Source organism: Megalobrama amblycephala, linkage group LG4 (assembly GCF_018812025.1).
Source record: "Megalobrama amblycephala isolate DHTTF-2021 linkage group LG4, ASM1881202v1, whole genome shotgun sequence".
Lineage (NCBI taxonomy): Eukaryota > Metazoa > Chordata > Actinopteri > Cypriniformes > Xenocyprididae > Megalobrama > Megalobrama amblycephala.
This window is the reverse complement of record NC_063047.1, coordinates 47,622,181-47,641,613: the sequence shown is the minus strand read 5'-3', so window position 1 is coordinate 47,641,613 and position 19,433 is coordinate 47,622,181. Positions and strand designations below refer to the sequence as shown.

The 19,433-nt window shown below is 37.9% G+C and overlaps 1 protein-coding gene across 2 annotated transcripts in view; it reads right to left on the bottom strand.

The window, feature by feature from the left end:
- Positions 1-18,494, bottom strand: part of LOC125267747 (transmembrane protein 47-like) — a 31,405-nt gene extending 12,911 nt beyond the window's left edge. Inside the window, exons 1-2 of one of the 2 annotated variants that reach the window (XM_048189667.1) lie at positions 18,130-18,494; positions 4,453-4,593 (exon numbers count right to left, since the gene is read on the bottom strand). In XM_048189667.1, coding sequence (XP_048045624.1) covers positions 4,453-4,593; positions 18,130-18,325 — 337 coding nt within the window. In that variant the 5' untranslated portion in view covers positions 18,326-18,494. The remainder of the gene's footprint in view (positions 1-4,452; positions 4,594-18,129) is intronic. The other variant, XM_048189668.1, reaches the window with a different exon arrangement.
- Between the last annotated feature and the right edge of the window lie 939 nt (positions 18,495-19,433).

Sequence of the window (19,433 nt, the reverse complement as noted above, 5' to 3'; positions counted from 1 at the left end):
TGTTCAGTTTTGCTTGATACATCAGGATCTTAAGGGAAACAAAACGTGCAGAGAGGTCGGTCCCCAGGACCAGGATTGAAAACCACTGCACTAATCCACAAGTTAGGAGATGGAGAGTATGACAGAGAGACATGGAAAAGTTGACTGGACAGCAGGAGTAAACGATATATCAAACTGCCATACAGGCACATTCATTCTCTACACTCATAAACTAAAGCTTCTTTATTGACATTGATGGTTCCAAGAAGAACCTTAAACATCCATGAAACATTTCCATTCCACAAAAGGTTCTTTATGGTGGAGAAGGGTTCTTTTAGATTTTTAAAATGTTCGTCACACTAAGAAAAGCATGGTTCTTTTAACCTTCTGAACAGACAGTCCTCAAAAAAAGAAAAAAAAAGAAAAAGACCCTATAAGTAATTTTTCAAGCACCTTATTATGACCTATATTTATGTTTTAAAGTCATGCGCCCTCTAGCTGGCGTAAAAATAATGACAGTGTCTTGTTACGTCTGTCGTCATGAAATGATGTTACCAATCAAAATGAGTGTTCATTTAAATGCAATGTGTGGACTTTTTACACCATTTGTCTTATTTCCATTTATTTTCCTTTTTTTTATTTTTATTAACGACTACACCCACCCCACCCTTAAATCTACCCTTAGTGATTTATACTGCATATGCACTCTATGAGCACGTGTTCCCTGGGATCGCATGATCACATTGCAATACATTGTTATATATTGCAATGTTCTGCCAATTGAGCTACGCAAAACCCGCAATATGACCCAGATAAAATGGAACAATGCATTAAAATGAAAGTGTCCTGTTGTCGATAGGGGTGCAACTTTAGCAAAGACTCCTATGGGTCATATTTCAGGGAAGTGACAAACGACCTATATAGGCATATTGGTTGGAAAACATGTTGTTCTGAAAGGTTCCTTGGGGAACCAAAAATGGTTCTTCTATGGCATTCCTGGAGGCCCACCAACACCGCACATTTTGCATGTCTCTTCAATCAAACACACCTAATTAAGGTTATCAGTTCATTAGTAGTGACTCAAAGATCTAAAATGGGTGTGTCAGACAAAGGAGACATGCAAAATGTGCAGTGTTGGTGGGCCTCCAGGAATGTGGTTGAGAACCACTGCTCTATGGCATTGCTGAAAAAACCCTCTTTGGGAACCTTTATTTTTAAGAGTACACTCTATTCTCATCAGTCTGAAAAAACTAGATTCATCTTTCCATCTATTTCCCTCCGTTTTCCTAGACAGCTGAGAGCATCACGTGCACCAGTGAGGAGAATTGTCTTACATAAGAGGAAATACAGTACGTCTTACATAATGTCAAAAGACTGCTGGCAAGTAAAGCAGATTTTTTTCTCAGCCGTTTCAAACACATATGCATGTGTAAACAGTGAGTGTGGTACCAGTGAGAACAGCTGTACTCCTGGTCCAAAATTAACACTTGCCAAGAGCCAAATAAATAAATAAAACAGCAAGTACATGAAATGTTATTTTCCAGTTGGAGGATAAAATTTCCTGCAATTGGATCATAAGGCATTCTTAAAACCAGTGTTGGGAAATATACTTTGAAACTGCACTTTGCCAAGCTACAAGCTACTACTGAACACTGACAGTCAAGCTAACCCTTTAGCTACACTATTACACTACAGCCATTTAAAGGCAGAACATGTTGTATATAAATGTACAACTGTCAGATGATGATACATTTAGGAACACAGAGACAACAGGAAATGTGCACTAAATAAAACTGATAAAACAAACAAAAGAAAAAAAAATGGTTACTTTATTTTGATGGTCCACTTTAGACATTATAATAACTATAAGTAACTTTACAACTAGTGTAGTAGGTTAGGGTAAGGTGGTAGGGTTCGGGTTAGTTCAGGTTGGACTATAAAAATAAAGCGTTACAGAAAGAATATTAGTTAAATTGTTTTGTTAAAGGATTAGTTCAGTTTAAAAATGAAAATTACCCCATGATTTACTCCCCCTCAAGCCATCCTAGGTGTATATGACTTTCTTCTTTCAGACGAACACAATCTGAGTTATATTAACACTGCTTTATAATGGCAGTAACTATACATTTTTCACAAATACATCGCTTCACTTCAGAAGGCCTTTATTAACCCTCCAGAGCCGTGTGGGGTACGTTTATGATGGATGGATGCACTTTCTTGAGCTTCAAACAGGTGGTTTCCGTGATTATTAATATAACTCATATTGTATTCGCCTGAAAGAAGAATGTCATATACACCTAGGATGGCTTGAGGGTGAGTAAATCATGGGGTAATTTTCATTTTAAAGTGAATTAATCCTTTAAAGGGACAGTTCACTCAAAAATGAAAATTTGATGTTTATCTGCTTACCCCCAGGGCTTCCAAGATGTAGGTGACTTTGTTTCTTCAGTAGAACACAAATTATGATTTTTAACTGCAACCGTTGCCGTCCGTCAGTCGTATAATGCACGTCAATGGCAACACAATCTATAAGAGTCAAAAAAACATGCACAGACAAATCCAAATGAAACCCTGCGGCTCGTGACGACACATTGATGTCCTAAGACACAAAACGATCGGTTTGTGCGAGAAAACGAATGGTATTTATGTCATTTTTCACCTCTAAAACACCACTATGTCCAACTGCATTCAGCATCTGGTTGGTGAGGTCTGAAAACGCGCTCTGATGACGGAAGTGATCTCTTGCGCATATACTTCAATGAGTGCGAGAGATCACTTCCGTTGTCAGAGCGCGTTCAGACCTTACTAACCGGATGCTCAAGGCAGTTGGACATAGTGGTGTTTTAGAGGTAAAAAATGACATAAATACTGTTCGGTTTCTCGCACAAACCGATCGTTTCGTGTCTTAGGACATCAATGTGTCGTCACGAGCCGCAGGGTTTCATTTGGATTTGTCTGTGCATGTTTTTTTGACTCCTAGAGATGGAGTTCCCATTGGCATACATTATACGACTGACAGACGGCAACGGTTGGAGTTAAAAATCATCACTACTGAAGAAACAAAGTCACCTACATCTTGGATGCCCTGGGGGTATCATTTTGGGTGAACTATCCCTTTAACTAAATTATTTTTTTAGTAACACTTTATTTCGACTGTCCACTTAATACATTCTACTAACTATAATTAACTTTGCAACTACATGCCAATTAAATTTCATTAAGAGTATTAGTAGACTGTCTGCTTAATATCTGCTAACACTTTATTTTGATGCTCCACCAACAGACATTCTACTGACTACAAGTAACTTTGCAACATGTCAACTTATTCTAATAACCCTAACCTAACAGTCTACTAATATTCTAATGAGAGTTAGCTTACATGTAGTTACAAAGTTACTTGTAGTTAGTAGAAAGTCTAAAGTGGACAAACAAAATAAAATGTAACCTTGAGTAAAAATCTGTTGAACGAAATATCATTTCATGGCTGGTATGACTTTGAATGTTTTTGTGATAAAAAAAAAAATTTAAAAAAAATTGTACTCTGTTAGCACTCTAGTGAGTATAACAGAGTGCTGCCCTCAGATCAGATTGCTTATGTCCTCTGCCCCCTACCATTACCCCATTGTTATGATTAAACTAACGGAGGTTCTGGAACAGCATGTGATTTCTCACATGGAACATGCATTCCTGAAGTGCACATTCAGATCCACACACACACACACACTGATATAATAGCTAGTGAGGGTTTCATGGGAGCTGCCGCTCTCATCTAGAGCATATTTTATTTGATGTAGAGTCGGCTGTTTCTGAAGGTAATTTTCTGGCATTAGAAGTCAAAGCCACTGGAGACATTGCTCAAGGCACATCAGAAGCAGCTTTTAAAATCCTTAACCTCTCTATTCTCTCTCTATCTTTTCCCTGCACTCTCATATAAGGATAATCCTCGCACTGCCAGAATCCACCCAGAGCTAACAAAGTATGGCAGACTCCTGAATGAGAAAGTCAGGGCTGGGAAAAGAGAGGAGGGGAGAGGGTGGTTTTGGTGTGGGAACACATTTCTTCATGCATTAAGTAAGTGGTTGGTGGGAAAAACAGAAAGAGGAAGGAATTTCTCTCACATCCTCCGTTTCTTTAACCCTCAGATTCTGTTCTGACCTTTTAATTGCTTAATACATGTTTAAATGAATAATTCGTCAAGCCAATAAACATTCTGTCATCATATACTCAGCCTGATGTTGTTCCAAACTTCCTTCCATGGAACATATATTACAAGGATATATTTTGCAGAATAATTTTTATTATAATAATTCAGAATTAAAATAAATATAAATAAGTATTATAATAAATTATTATTGTAAATGTATAATTAAAAAGGGGGAAATATGTAGAGGTTAAATATAGGTAAATATAAACTAAGGCTTGTTGTGACCGAAGGCACTGTATTCCAGCAAGATATTAATGTGGATGTCTTACCTGCTGAGAAGAGGAACACTGCAACCATACGATAGTGCTTCCTGTGTGTGCCTTTACACAAAGAGATCAGCGCGATTAGAAATGCCACTAATGTCACAGATGCCCCGGCTAATAACAATATCAGCGTCGCTATCTGCCAGTCTGAAAGAGAGAGGGACACACAGAAAGTCATTGGTTGAGAGATCATTTACTACTGACACACTCTTAACTGTATATTATGAGAGTTAAAAAGTTCCAAACATGAACATTCACTCCTCCTTTCTTTTTTGGACCACAAAGAGAGAAATGCACTCGTCCATATAATGGCAGTGAATTGTGCCCAGTTTCAAGTTTTAAAAAAAGGAAGGAAACTAATCACCGAATGATCTCTTGGGACTCGTGCAATATATTCCTGCTGTGTTTTGAGGGCAAACAATAGGGTTTTGTGAAAAACAAACCCGAAATTGTATTTATTATTAAGCATATTTTTATTCATTTTGATTTCTCAAAATAGTGCGCTCATCAGCTTTTCCTGGACGAACCAGAGTGTAGGCCAACTATTGCTCTTACGCACTCTTTAATGAACACACAGTCTTGCCAACCCTCTACAATGCTAGTAAATCACTCACAAATGTGACCCATTCTTGCGGCAGGCGACTAATAATGTCATTAGCCACTGGCCTTCAGGACCGTCAATAGGCATTCTGGGCCCTGTGTACAGGTCATTGCTTTTGGTCCTCCTGAAATTGCGTCCAGCTATCAATAGATTTGCAGTATTCTCTAGTGTGTAGGCGCCTGAATCACAGTCGCTTTGTTGACACATGCACACAAAGAGAGACTGCAAGAAAGCCTGACATACCACACATAATTGACATGATAGTTTGGAGTTATTCATCATTAAGCGTTTGCTCAAAACAAAGCCTGTACTCCTCATCTCTGTGCATTATTGCGCTCATCAAATTTTAATTTCTAAACTAGCAAACGTACAAGTTCTAAAACCGAGCGTCATGTTTTTACTGTCTTGCATTTGAGATAGGAGTAAATTATAGAAGCAGTGTTTAGATGTTCGTCTTTCTTTCTGCAGTCGAAAAGAAATTAAGTTTTTTGAGGAAAACATTTCAGGATTTTTCTCCATATAGTGGACTTCAGTGGGGTTCAACAGGTTAAAGGTTCAAACTGCAGTTTCAATGCAGCTTCAAAGGGCTCTACACGATCCCAGATGAGGAATAAGGGTCTTATCTATCGAAATGATCTGACATTTTCTAATATAAAAAGGAAAGGTCACGGGTGACATAGGCGGAAGTACTGATCCAGTGTCTACAAAGCAAATGTGCAAAGATTAAGCCAAACACCCTCTAACAATGCTTAAAACAAAGATTTTGAAGATTTTACGCCACGTGTGACCTTTCTATTGTGATTGTGTAATGCGTGGCTCATCGCAGAGCTAGTGCAAGAAGAGCACTTGTGGTTAAAAAGTATATAAATTTAAAACATTTTTAGAAAATGACAGATTGTTTCACTAGATAACATCCTCATTCCTAGTCTGGGATAATGTGGAGTGCTTTGAAGCTGCATTGAAACTGCAATTTGAACCTTCAACCCGTTGAACCCCAATGAAGTGCACTATATGGAGAAAAATCCTGGAATGTTTTCCTCAAAAACCTTAATTTCTTTTTTTTGTCTGAAGAAAGAAAGACATGAACATCTTGGATGACATGGGGGTGAGTAAATTATCAGGAAATGTTCATTCAGAAGTGAACTAATCTTTTAACATCGCTATACAGCAGCAGCAGCAAGTGGTTTAAGTAGTCAATGTGAGAATACAGTGTCAAAGCATCACACTTTTAGGAAGAGTTAAAGTGAGTTAGACATTCTTTGCTTGAAATATCCAACGATACTTCAATATTTGTAAGGGCAATGTTTTTGATTCCTACGTTGAGTGTGTGCGGGCTGATTTCCGATGCATGCCAATGTCAGAACCACGCTTCGTCATTTCAGGTCAGCAGCGTAGCAGATTTATTCCGCCAAGACCAAATACATTAACAATGTCAAATGCATTACCATGCTAAAAAACTTCAGAGAGATGTCATGATATATGTATATATATATTTTTTGTGTGTGTCAAAAGTTCTGTGAGTAAATAAACAAATAGCAAATGGTGATTCTTTTTCAGTGCATCTGTAGAGGGTTCTATGCATACAAGACCAACGCCCAAGGTCAGGATTTTCACTAAATATTAACAGATTACATTTTGGGTTGTTTTTCATCAAACCCCATACTGTTTGCCCTCAGAACACTTTGAATATATGCTAGGAGTCACATGGGATCATTTTTTATCATAAAAGCTTGAAGAAGGTCGCTGTTCACTGCAGGACTTTTTTCTACTTTTCTACTTTTTTTGGTCTGAAAAAGAAAAAAGGGCATAAAGCATTAGAACAACAGGGAGATTAAATTATGACTCATTTTTTTTTCATTTTCATCTCTTTAAGCAAGGCAAATACACAATTCTAAAGGGCAATTCACACAGAATGCAAATTCTCAAAGCAACAAGCTTGTTAAATGGAAACAAAGGACTCTTCTGCATTGAATGTGAACATTTGCTTGGTGATTAACCACTAATTTGTATTTAAAAGACCGAAGCATGGTTCACCTTTGTTCATGTTTGTTCTAAGCTTGATGCGAATAGTTTTAAGGTGAAAATGTGTCGGTCATTTGTAACACTTTGTCTTAGAGTGAATGAGATTAACACTAAGCAGAGTCAAACAATCTAAACTCCATAGAGGCCATTAAGCAAACAGATGGGAGGAAATGACATTATATTTACACTTGCCTCTATCTGCCAAATGGCAATGTTCCATCCTTTCCCCCCAAACACTCATTAAACACCCATGTGAACTAAGAGGCTTTGAAAATGTTCTTCACCTTTAGAGGTGTAGGACTAGCGTCACAACCAATTAAATGTGTGTTGGCATAGCTGGACAAAGGCAATTTCACATTTAGGCAGCTTTTTCACTAAAGCCTTTGGTAAAGATCCATTTAAAAACCATTTAAAGTGAGAGTTCAATTGATTCTAGTGAAACCTGTCTGCAAAACAGTTCACGTGGATAACTGTAAAAACACTATAAATGCAATAAATACCTGTGAACGCACATTTAATATTAATGCCAAGCTGCTATGTTTTTACATTTGTACTATGAATGGGTTATGGCTGGATAAATGGGGCAAGCCAAAGCAAAAGTACTGTGCATATAAAACTGATAATGATAGACAAAATGATAAATGTTATTTATCCAAGGCACTTCCTCAGCATGAATGTGCAATTAGATTCATTTTTATAACTGTGACCTTATTTGTTATAAATGCAAATGTATGCATTTGTATAAAATTCTCACATTTAAGGCACTGCAGACCTACATATATTTTGCAAAATAAAGTTGAAATTATTTGCAATTGCGAAACGCTGATGTTTCTGATATTACAATCATAAGGTATAAGAACTCTTTTGCTTTCTTTTTTACTCACAAAATCCATGTATGGGGCAATAAGGAGGAGGGTTGGTGCCTTGGAACCTCATGAGACAATAATCTGTCCTTGATAGTATCATTCTATTGTTTGCTAACATAATGGAATAGAATAGAATGCAGAGGTCACGTTTTTAACATGCCTTTTAAACTCACATGCCAAAGGATTGTTTCACATGCCTGCATGTTTGCAAAGACTAGCATTTAGAAAGCAATTAAATGCATTGCAGACAGAATACAAGAATGCATCCTGTGTGAAAATGGAGTGCTGTTTACTGTAGATTAGTGATATAGAAATAAAATTATTTGCTAAAGTCATTCTTTGTAGTGTCTACTTAATGCTTTGCTCTGTCATAATCTCAGCAAATATAAATATATGAGATTAAATTGGATTAATATGAGCAATCAGTATTATTACTTATTAAACGGGTAAGTCTCTGGTGGAAAATGGCATCTTCAATAAACTTGGCTGCTTATGCGATAGAAAGGTTTTTTTTTTTTTTAAATCGTTAAAATCTGACTAGAAAAGGGGATGTTGTCTTCTCTTTTGCTAAATAGATAGGAAAACTTCAACACCCATAATGCAATGGGTATGTTGCCATCCAAGGCCACTCCCATTCTGCTCCTATTGGTTAGACTTGACCATTGGATACATTGATTGAGTAGGAAATACTTCTTAGCAAACTTTTAGTCACAATGGTGTTGACTTGTATCGACTGGTGGCTAATGGCAGCAAAGAATTGTAAACATGAAGAGAACACCACTGTCTGAAATCTGAAAGAACCTGTGTTTGTAGTTTCCATTTTAAACTAGATAACTATGTGTTTTTGGCCAAACGGAGGGGAAAGAACTGAAAGAAACCGCCATTACGTCAGTTAATTAGGAAGAAGAGGAAAGGGGAGCACCTTCTTCCCAACCCTCCAAAGCCAAATGCTGTTGCGTACTGGTAAGAAGACGGTTGCCATAGTATTTTTACCATGATGTTGTTTAAAGAGTAGACAAAGTACAATAACATTTTCAGTGATAAACATACTCATACAGTAACTGTTTTGTTAATAACCTTCTGATGATCTGACTGTCCGTGGGTGGAGATACAAAAACGCAAAGTATAATCTGTAATTTTCAGGAAAGCCCTGAATCTGGCACATTTTGTGTTATCCGGTGGACTTTTGCTGACAAATAAAAAGGAATTTCTTGGTCCAGGTAACATAGAAAAAGAGTTCATTTACATATACTACCGACATCGTAACAATACAAAGCGGGTTGAAATTCAGAAAACCTGTTGGCGCCGATAGCCTAGTGGTTAGTGCGCCGACATATGGCGTAAAGTGCGTAATTTGCCGATCCTGCACCCCTCTCTCTGCCCAATGTCTTCCTGTCTGCTCTCTACTGTCCTCTCTGAATAAAGGCACAAAAGGCCCATAAATATAACTTTAAGTTCTCCGAATTTCTTTCTTTTTTTTTTTTTAAACTTTGATATTGATATATTTGATACTGAACAGAGCACAAACTAACACAAACACGCAACACACTGCTTTCTGCTGTTAGGCATATGTTGTTTTTGAGAGTGCTGGACAGTTACTGTGAGAATGCTGGCATAATACACTGGTGAAATGTTTTATCACACTAGGCATAAAGCTTATGCCACCCTTCTCTCTCACACACATTCTTCTCAATATTTTTTTTTCCATAATTCCACTCAAGTCTAATCCCACTTCTCTTGCCCCAAATAAGAGCACTCAGAGTAAATTAGCCCTTAATTTATAACTTTTTCAATAATCTCTCAGGGGTTCAAGATTGTCTGTGTCTCACTCACACACAAACAAATGCACCTACATAGATTTACTTTAAACACACACACTCTGATATCTCTAAGTACTTTATTCATTTGTGTCCTCCTGGGTGTTGTGTTTTTAATGAGTTGTGCCAGAAAAGAGCACTGAGCTCAATATAACCCGTAACACAAGCCCCATCAGTCACAACAGCCAATCATCAGCGAGAGTGTGAGAGACAGAAAAGACACAAGGGTTTTCCCAGGGTATCTATGTCATTGATTATGCATAGAGCCCTGTTCTCTAAAAACACCATGTAAAATGGAAAAGAACCAGAGTGAGAGCAAGTAAAAAGAGTTCTGAGATTCCTTCAACATGAGCTCCACCCAGCTCTTCTTACAGCCTATGTGGACAAGGAATAGATCAACCTTACAACAAAACTTTACTTTGGTCTTTATATTAGATCTTTATATAAAGTAGTTCATCATTTATATTCAGTAAATGCTGAAAAATGAGGAGTCTGGCTTTAGAGTCTCTTCATTTAATTGTGATGAGTGTGAGTTTATGCAGATTAGTGAGCAGTTTAATGAACATCAGTTCCATCCAAAAACTATTTACACACCACCATATGATTCAAAACCATGTTTTTCTTAAGTGGAATACAAAAACGGATATTTTGAAGAATGTTCATGCTGCAGTTTTCTACAAAACAAATTCAGATATTTTTAAGCATTATGGGATATTGTTTGTTTTACTTAATTATGCCCCTTTTTACAAGATGTAATATAAGTCTTTGGTCACCCCAGCTCAAAATACCCGACAGATCATTTATTATAGCTTGACAAATTTGCCCCTATTAGGGTGTGAGCAAAAACACACAGTTTTTGTGTGTGTCCTTTTAAATGCAAAAGAGGGCGGAGCTTTAATAGCTCACACTTTGGTTGCTCAACAACAACAAAGCTGGAGAATCTCACACAGCCAAAATGAGGATTGTCAGTAATGGTGTTCAGCCTTACATTGTTCAAACCGGAGTCGACACTGATGGAGAGACTCAGGAAGAAGTTACAACTTTTAGAATGAACTTCTAGAAACGTGCAGATTAAGGGGTGGTAATATTATAATAAGATCCCCTTCCAACGTCACTGGGGGAGCGAAATCTGAACGGCTCGTTTTTAACATGCTTGCAGAGAAAGGTTTACCAAAACAAAGTTACTCGGTTGTCTTTTTTCACGTTTTCTGTGTTGGTAGATGCCCCGGGGACCGATTATAGCACGTAAACAGTGACTTATTAAAGGTGCCATCGAACATTTTTTTTTACAAGATGTAATATAAGTCTAAGGTGTCCCCTGAATGTGTCTGTGAAGTTGCTGCTCAAAATACCCCATAGATTTTTTTGATTAATTTTTTTACTGCCTATTTTGAGGCATAATTTGAAATGTGCAGATTCAGGCTGCGGCCCCTTTAATTGCTCGCGCTCTTCGCCCCCTCCCGAGCTCTCGACTCTATCACTGCATAAACAAAGTTCACACAGCTAATATAACCCTCAAAATGGATCTTTACAAAGTGTTCGTCATGCAGCATGTCTAATCGCGTAAGTATGGTATTTATTTGGATATTTACATTTGATTCTGAATGAGTTTGATAGTGCTCCGTGGCTAACGGCTAATGCTACACTGTTGGAGAGATTTATAAAGAATGAAGTTGTGTTTATGAATTATACAGACTGCAAGTGTTTAAAAATGAAAATAGTGACGGCTCTTGTCTCCGTGAATACAGTAAGAAACGATGGTAACTTTAACCACATTTAACAGTACATTAGCAACATGCTAACAAAACATTTAGAAAGACAATTTACAAATATCACTAAAAATATCATGTTATCATGGATCATGTCAGTTATTATTGCTCCATCTGCCATTTTTCGCTGTTGTCCTTGCTTGCTTACCTAGTCTGATGATTCAGCTGTGCACAGATCCAGACGTTAATACTGGCTGCCCTTGTGTAATGCCTTGAACATGGGCTGGCATATGCAAATATTGGGGGCGTACACCCCGACTGTTACGTAACAGTCGGTGTTATGTTGAGATTCGCCTGTTCTTCGGAGGTCTTTTAAACAAATGAGATTTATATAAGGAGGAAACAATGGAGTTTGAGACTCACTGTATGTCATTTCCATGTACTGAACTCTTGTTATTCAACTATGCCGAGGTAAATTCAATTTTCAATTCGATGGCACCTTTAAGTCAACTTTATTTATATAGCGCTTTATAAAATACAGATTGTTTCAAAGCAGCTTTGCAGTGATAACAGGAAAGTGATTAAATGATCCAAACAAAGTTTATTTTGGCTGTACAGCATCTCTAAAAAGAAAATGGTGTCATTGTTCAGCTGAAATCAGTTCAGTGTTGATTGAGTTCCATTGCAAAGATCATCAATTATTAAATTGGTTCATTTAATCTATAAATCAGTTCTGCAGAAAACAGTGATTAATGAAAAGTATTATAAAGTGTTATTGATACTGATCTATTATTTAGTGGAAAAATCATTAGGCCCTTCACTGTAGCTCTCAAATCTCAATTGCACTCACGCATATTCAAACTTGGTCATCTGTTTCATGGAGGAGAGAAAGTCATATGGAATTGAAGTTGACATAAAGGCAAGTAATGATGACAATAAATGGGATGGAACTATTCCATAAAACCTTACTCTGTAGTTAGACATTTTCAGAAAAAGGACTTTCATTTATATCCATCCGGGAATGATATACTAGCTGTCTGATTTGGAATATCATCATTTGATTATCATCAGCTTGTTCAGAACTCAGATTAAACTCAGTCCACAGAATTGATCCAGAACTAAACAACACTGTGGCTAAACCTAATCCTATTCACAAAGACCCAGCGCTCACATTCTCTGTTTTCATTAGTTTACCATTTGTTTAACAGCCTGTCTATTATGTTATTAGATAGAACTGTAATTCAAAAAAGAAGACAGTATATGGAAAAAGTATTAGCGTTTGCCATGTGATCGATGACCAATGTCACTAGCTAACTCGAAAGGTCCATCTATCATTGTTTTCCATGTTCATAGAGTTAGTTTGTGGAGTAAACATATAGGCTATAAACTATACGTACACGGCTTTTTTAAAAATGGTGGGTGTCGGTGTTTCGCGTGTGTTCGGCCAATCAACATACACTGGTAGTTCATAGTGCTGGTTTAGACCCTGCTCTGAAGTAGAAGCTAATTAGTTCCCCCAAAAGGAGTTCCTAGAACTTAAATTGTTCCTAGTTCCTGTGGTGCGAACACAGCAAAATTTGGGTACTTCAGCCAATAGTTCTAGGATCTATGAAAAGGTTCCTCCGGTGCGAAAGCCCCTATTAAAACATGCTCATCACAAAAGACGTGTATTCAAGTCATTGTCTACCATTGAGACTAGAAGCATTTGTAGTGGTCTCAGGCTTTTGGACCCCAATGCCCATCTGTTCTATTTCAATTCAAGTTTTTTCTAGAACATTCTGTTTCGTGAAAGTCCCCATGGGTCTGAGTGGTAGGGGTCACCACACCAAGTTAAAAAAGAACATTAACTGACCTAGATGAATGAATCACAAAGGAGACGAAGTAAGAAACAGGTGTATCCTCAAATTTAGCACAAACACATAGGCATTGTTTAAGCAAATTTGCATTGCTCAATTCTGGTGTGTGATGGTTAGTTTTCACAACCCAGCAATTATTGATGGATTAAAATCATGTCTGCATTATTTTTTTCACCCTTTTAATATCAAGTTTCACTCACAAATATAACATTGCAAAGCTAAAACGGGTTGCAAACGGGTATGACGTTAAAGACAATCCATACAAAATCATCAAATATGTGTGTGTGTGCCTTTCTCACAAGAAATCCTCTTATCTCTGTCCCACAATACACACACCAATCCAATCCAGTCTAAGTTTTAAGAGTGTATCCTCAAGCTTCCCCTTAGGACAGATCTGTACTGAGAGATAGGCTAATGATAAAAGATGATGAAGACAGAGAGAAATATGGACTATAGCAATATAGCCATATTCCCACAGAAAGCATCTCTAGGGTTCACTTCCACACTCTTGCACACATATACACCCTCCATTCCCTGTGTGGAGCCTGCTGTAGGCTCATTATCATCAGAAGCTGCTCTGGGATTCTTCAGAGATTGCCATCTTTCTCAGCAGTGTGTGCCAGAAGGACAACAAGAGAGCCAGACAGAGAAAACATAAGAGAGAGAATGCACCAAAGAACTGTTTCAAGACATGCCAGGGACCAAACTGCAGCACAGAACACAAGAAGAAACCCTGTGTCTTAAAGTTTCTGTCTTTTTCTATGGAATGTCCTGTTTCAATCTCAGATCTGGTTCACTGCAAATTGTCACTTGATGTGACGTGAATAGGTCTGGAATAAGAAAAGCTCACCCAAAAATTCTGTCATTTACTCATCCTGACGTCATTCCAAACCTGTATGACTTTGTTCCTCAATGAGCAGTTAGAAATTCTGAAGACTGCAATTTCATTGCAATTACAACGAATGGGGAACATTTAAACTTTAAAATAAGGAAGCAGCAGTACCATAAAAGTATAAAAGTGGTCTATGACTCATGCATTATAAGTTTCCTGAAGACATAATAGCTCTGTGTGAGGAACGGACTGAAATTTACATTGTTATCCAACTGATTATATCCGCTTCCTGTAAGCTGTTAAGATTATATCCACTTCCTGTGAGCTGTTCATTTATTTGCTGAATCATACAATTAAGCTGAGGAACTTGATCTAGATTAGTCTGATTCCTAAATGAATTATTCAGACTGGGTTTATGAACGGAACCAAATGATTCAGTGCAATAAACTCAAAAGAACACTTCCTTCATGAATCATACACTATTTTTTTTCATTAACTTGCTGAAGAGAATGCCAAGGTCTTCAGTAAATAATGACCTGGTCTTTGGAAGACTTAAAATTTACCACAGAAGTCAATTTAAGCATTCAGTGTTGGGGAAAGTTACTTTTAAAAGCACAAATAACAGAAAACACACGAGTTCTATTTATGGCAAATGTAAAGACACTTTCACACCAAAAGTGAAATGAACATAGACTGTAAAAAAAATGGATGACGCGACACCGCTTCCTTCCATTGTATTGAACTGAATGTAAAACGACGATGGGCATTAACATGTTACCAGTTTGGAGCCTGGGCATGTGCAGAAGGAATCGTCAGTGGAGCCCGGAGGCGGAGTCGCGGTATCAAACTTCCGCCCAGACGACTGCATCATCATTGATGTATTTTAAATTATACACAATTTAAAATTCTACCTATAAAATAATAGGCTATTCTGTTTCTAGAACAATAATATTTTTGAAACAGCAAATTCATTAGATAAACTCAATATAATATGCCACTAGAAACAACTCTAAATTGTCAGAAACGGTCGTGCCATTTTAAATCAAGTTGAACTAACGTTACAGGAGATCGACTGTTGTAGACAGTGCTCTATAATTAATTAGAGTAGGCACTAGTTTTGTCCTGCTAATTATTATTTTATACCCATAAAAATAAGTAACTGCCAGATAACGATCACCTGCTCTTTTCCCGTCATGACTAACGTTAGGCATGTTATCTTAACTAATAATGAATGGAGAGGGCGAGGTTTATGACCTGTACTGCATCCAGCCACCAGGGGGCGATCAAAGAGCCCGCAGCTTCACTTTTCAGGACGTATGAGGCACACCCGGAAATGAATAAGCTTCAGCCTGAACGAAATGCAAATTCACGTCTGTACAGTAGAGGGCACAGCTCAAACAAACCTTTCAGCCATGCAGCTATTTTGGATCGCAGAAAACAGGACATGGGAAGAAAGTTTGACACTTACTTCAGCAATAAAAATGAAACACAAATGTGATGTTTATCTAAAGTTATTTTTGCTTATTTGTATGGATGAATGGGATCATCGAAGGTCAGCAGCAAAGACATTGGTTAAAGCTGCTGTCTGTAACTTTTTTTGGTTAAAAATGATCCAAAATCAGTTTTTGAGCATGTACATAACCAGCCAGTGTTCAAAACTATCTCGTTACCATATGATAGCCTGATTCACAACGGTAAGCTTGTAATAACGTTTTCTAATTCGTGTGGTACTTTCGCGGGAAATTCGAGCATGCAGTCGTTTGTCTTTTTGCCACGTCTGTTTATATAAAGAACGAATCCCAGCTAGAAGGCTATATCACATGTGAGGCGGATCATTTATAGCTTTTTCTCACAGCAGCTGCAATAATTAAACTTATCATTGTAATGCTTTTTTTTCTCTGTTGGTCATAACAAAAGTGGCAGACGTTACTTGTTCAGATGACATTTTCAAGTGAAAATTCTTACTTTGGTTATACTTCAAGACTACAATCTGTGATTCCGAAGTACAGTATCCACACCGGTGTGGTGACTGACAGTAAACATGAGATTCATCTGCACTGAGTAGTAAAGGCGTAAAGGCAGGAACACACCAAGCCAACGCCGACGAACTAGTGGCGACGAAAGCAGACTGTGGGGTTGGCTCACGTCGGCAGCATCTGGGTCCAAAGTTGCTCTGACACACCAAACCGACGTTTGACAGCCGACGGCCAAGTAGCACGTCTGTTCTGCGCCTGCGTAAGATGAAATGCCTTTCCGTACCAGCAGGTGGCAGTAGCTGAATATCCAATTAGAATGATCAGATGGCCAGACTGACCGACGAGCTCCGATGCCAATTCATCATGTCGAATCAGCCGTAAAAAAAGGCGACGAGGACCAACTTCAGACTGAGAAAACTTAGTAGGCCGACGAACAAAAACTGCCCGACAGCCGACCAACGGCTTGGTGTATTTCTGCCTTAAAGATGATAATTCCGCAAACAACTGCATTTGCAGGTTTCAAAGAGGCAAAACGTACGGACTGCAGCTTTAATGAAGTGAGATTAATTGCATAAAGTATATTTTTTACAATTTAACATATTTAATTATTGCAGGTTTGCATATTATGAGTGTGCATTTCACTGTTTCTATTCATTTTGTTGAATACTATCTGTTTTTGTAATCTGATTACATATCTCACATTACTTGTAATGCATTACCCCCAACACTGCTTGTATTCCATTCATTGTAAATGCACGGACAAGAGATAGGCACACCTGCACAGTCTTCAAAATGTCTCCTTTTGTGTTGTGGTTAGATTAAAGTGTTAGTTCACCTAACTGAAATATATTCATTACATAGATAGATTGTGTCTCTTCAGAAAATTAGGACTAAACCACTCAATTCATATGGATTAGTTTTACGATCCCTTTATGAATTTTTTAAAGCATCAGATTGGTAGTTATGTAGCTGTCAATGGAGGGACAGAAAGCTCAGATTTCATTGAAAAGTTCTACTTAAAAAAAAAAAAAATCTTCAAATGAGGGTGAGTAGCTAAATTACAGAATTTTCATTTTTCTGTGAACTAACCCTTTATTTATTTATTTTTTATTTTTGGTGAACTATACTCCAATGAACTAATCAATTATTGAACGTTAGCACATCATGGTGTATTTGGTTTCCAAAAAAAACGTCCCCCCCCCAAAAAAGCATGAAAACAAAGACATTCCTGCCAGCTAGACAACAATGGTGAGGAACACGCCCACCCCATCACAAAGCATACGGGAGTCGCGAAACCTCCCAGATGGTGAGTAATTGCTCATCAACACGAAGATAAACTCGTACAACAGAAGGGTGTAAAGGGATGGTAACACATCTGTCTTGTCCAGATGATTATGGTGGAGCTCGGGTATGAGTAGAAGGACTTGGGCTCAAGCAGAAGAAAAAAGCGAACTCCGGCAGCCTAGGTGTATAAAACAGAGCAACTGAGCCAACTAACAATGACCCATTGTTTGATCTAGTCATCTGTGGCGTTCACTGCCGTAAATTCCGCACATTTCTCAAATCAAATTACGACAAAATTGTTATTTTAAGAAGTGAAACGCCGGTCACCACATATTCTATTATGGGCTTGTTTTTGACATATTTGGAGTCTGTGGGCTTTAATATTTTCTCAGCTTCTTTTTTTTCTGCTATTTTAACATCTATCCTATGTGTTCACGTGCAGACAAACAAAGCAAATGGCTATAAAATGCGATGTGTGTCGTCAAGAAGAATCAATCAATAATTGTTGCTGTCGAAGTTTTTATTTATTTTTTTATTATTATTTGTTTGTCAACGGCTCTTCTCCAAACCGTAAAATCAATGTTTACAGCTTGAACACCATCAACAGCAATCGTATAATTGTATTAAAGCTAACTATAATAATGGCTATTAATTAATTATACGCAATTTCCAAAGCATTTCTCTCCTTCAAAACACTGGTAAGGGCACCGGGCTGCTTACCAGACTTGAGGGTGGAGATGCAGCTCCAGTCGGTCTCGATCTCCCTGCATGACTCCCATAGCGACAGCGCGTAGCCATCCGCCGTCACCCACGCGGGGCTCAGTAGCGCGACAATGTCCAGGCAAAGTGCGAGAAACACGCAGAGAAGAGCGATCAGTTTGAACGGCCGGAACACGTATACTTCATTCACGGACATTTTCTCATAGCAGACCGTCTCGGGTCTCGCTCACTCGCGTTGGGATAGGGAGTACCGAGAGGCAGCAGCGGTGTAGCGCTCGTACTTCGGCAGTGAAAGTTTGTCGGTCTGTAAAGAGTTGAGCTCTGCGTGCTTGTGTCACTTTTCCGAGCAGTTGAAAAGCTCTGCGCACAGAGCAACGCGCCACCCAACGACCAATAAAGAAAAACACCAAACATCCAGAGGAGATGGAAGTGAAGTCAAGGGAAACGTTTATATATAATACCCATATATGCTATGTGTAATGCAAACGACCCTCAAATATAGTCTTATAGCCTAGGTTTTGTCATGGAACGTCAGATTGGGGACCAGGGGCCGGTTGCATAAACTGCTAAATCTAGTCTTACAAGTTAGTCATCAGATTTTTTTCTTTAAGACTGTTCATATCTTTTTAAAATCAGTTACATAAAACTTAGATTGGTCTAATTTAATACCAAAAAGTAAGACTGATTACCCCTAACTAACTGTTAGTTGGTCATACTAGTTCTTAAGACATAGTCTTAACATAATGGCTATGTTTATGAAACTGGCCAGTGGCCACAGGGTTAGATGGGGCTAAAAGGCTATATAGTAGTAACTAAAGTGGGCTACAATGTTAAAAGTCAAAATACACAAAAGTTTGTTTCCCCAAATTTGTTTCAGAGTCAAGTACCAGAAATATAAAAGCATTTTTTTTAGCTGTTGGGTAAACAAGTGAACCCAATACTACAATTCAAATGAAAATGTTTAAGCAATATTTGATGCAATTTCTGTGTTAGACTTTTAATTAGTTAGGCACTGATTTTCACTTGAACTTGAACCATGATTTTAGCAAATATTTAGTATATTTAATATTATTTTTTGTAACTGTCCAGCTTATCATTTAAAACCCACAATAATTATTTATTTGACAGTGGAATCTCAATTACAGTAGATGTTGGGTGACCTATGATGATGTCAAACAAATAAAAAAAATTTTGTGCCACAATGCCCCACATTTGCTGAACTTTTTCTTAAGACATTTTCAGAAAAGTCAGGTTTAGCCAAGTTGTTACATGTTCTCAGTTTTGTGTAGGCTACCTTGTGTTCT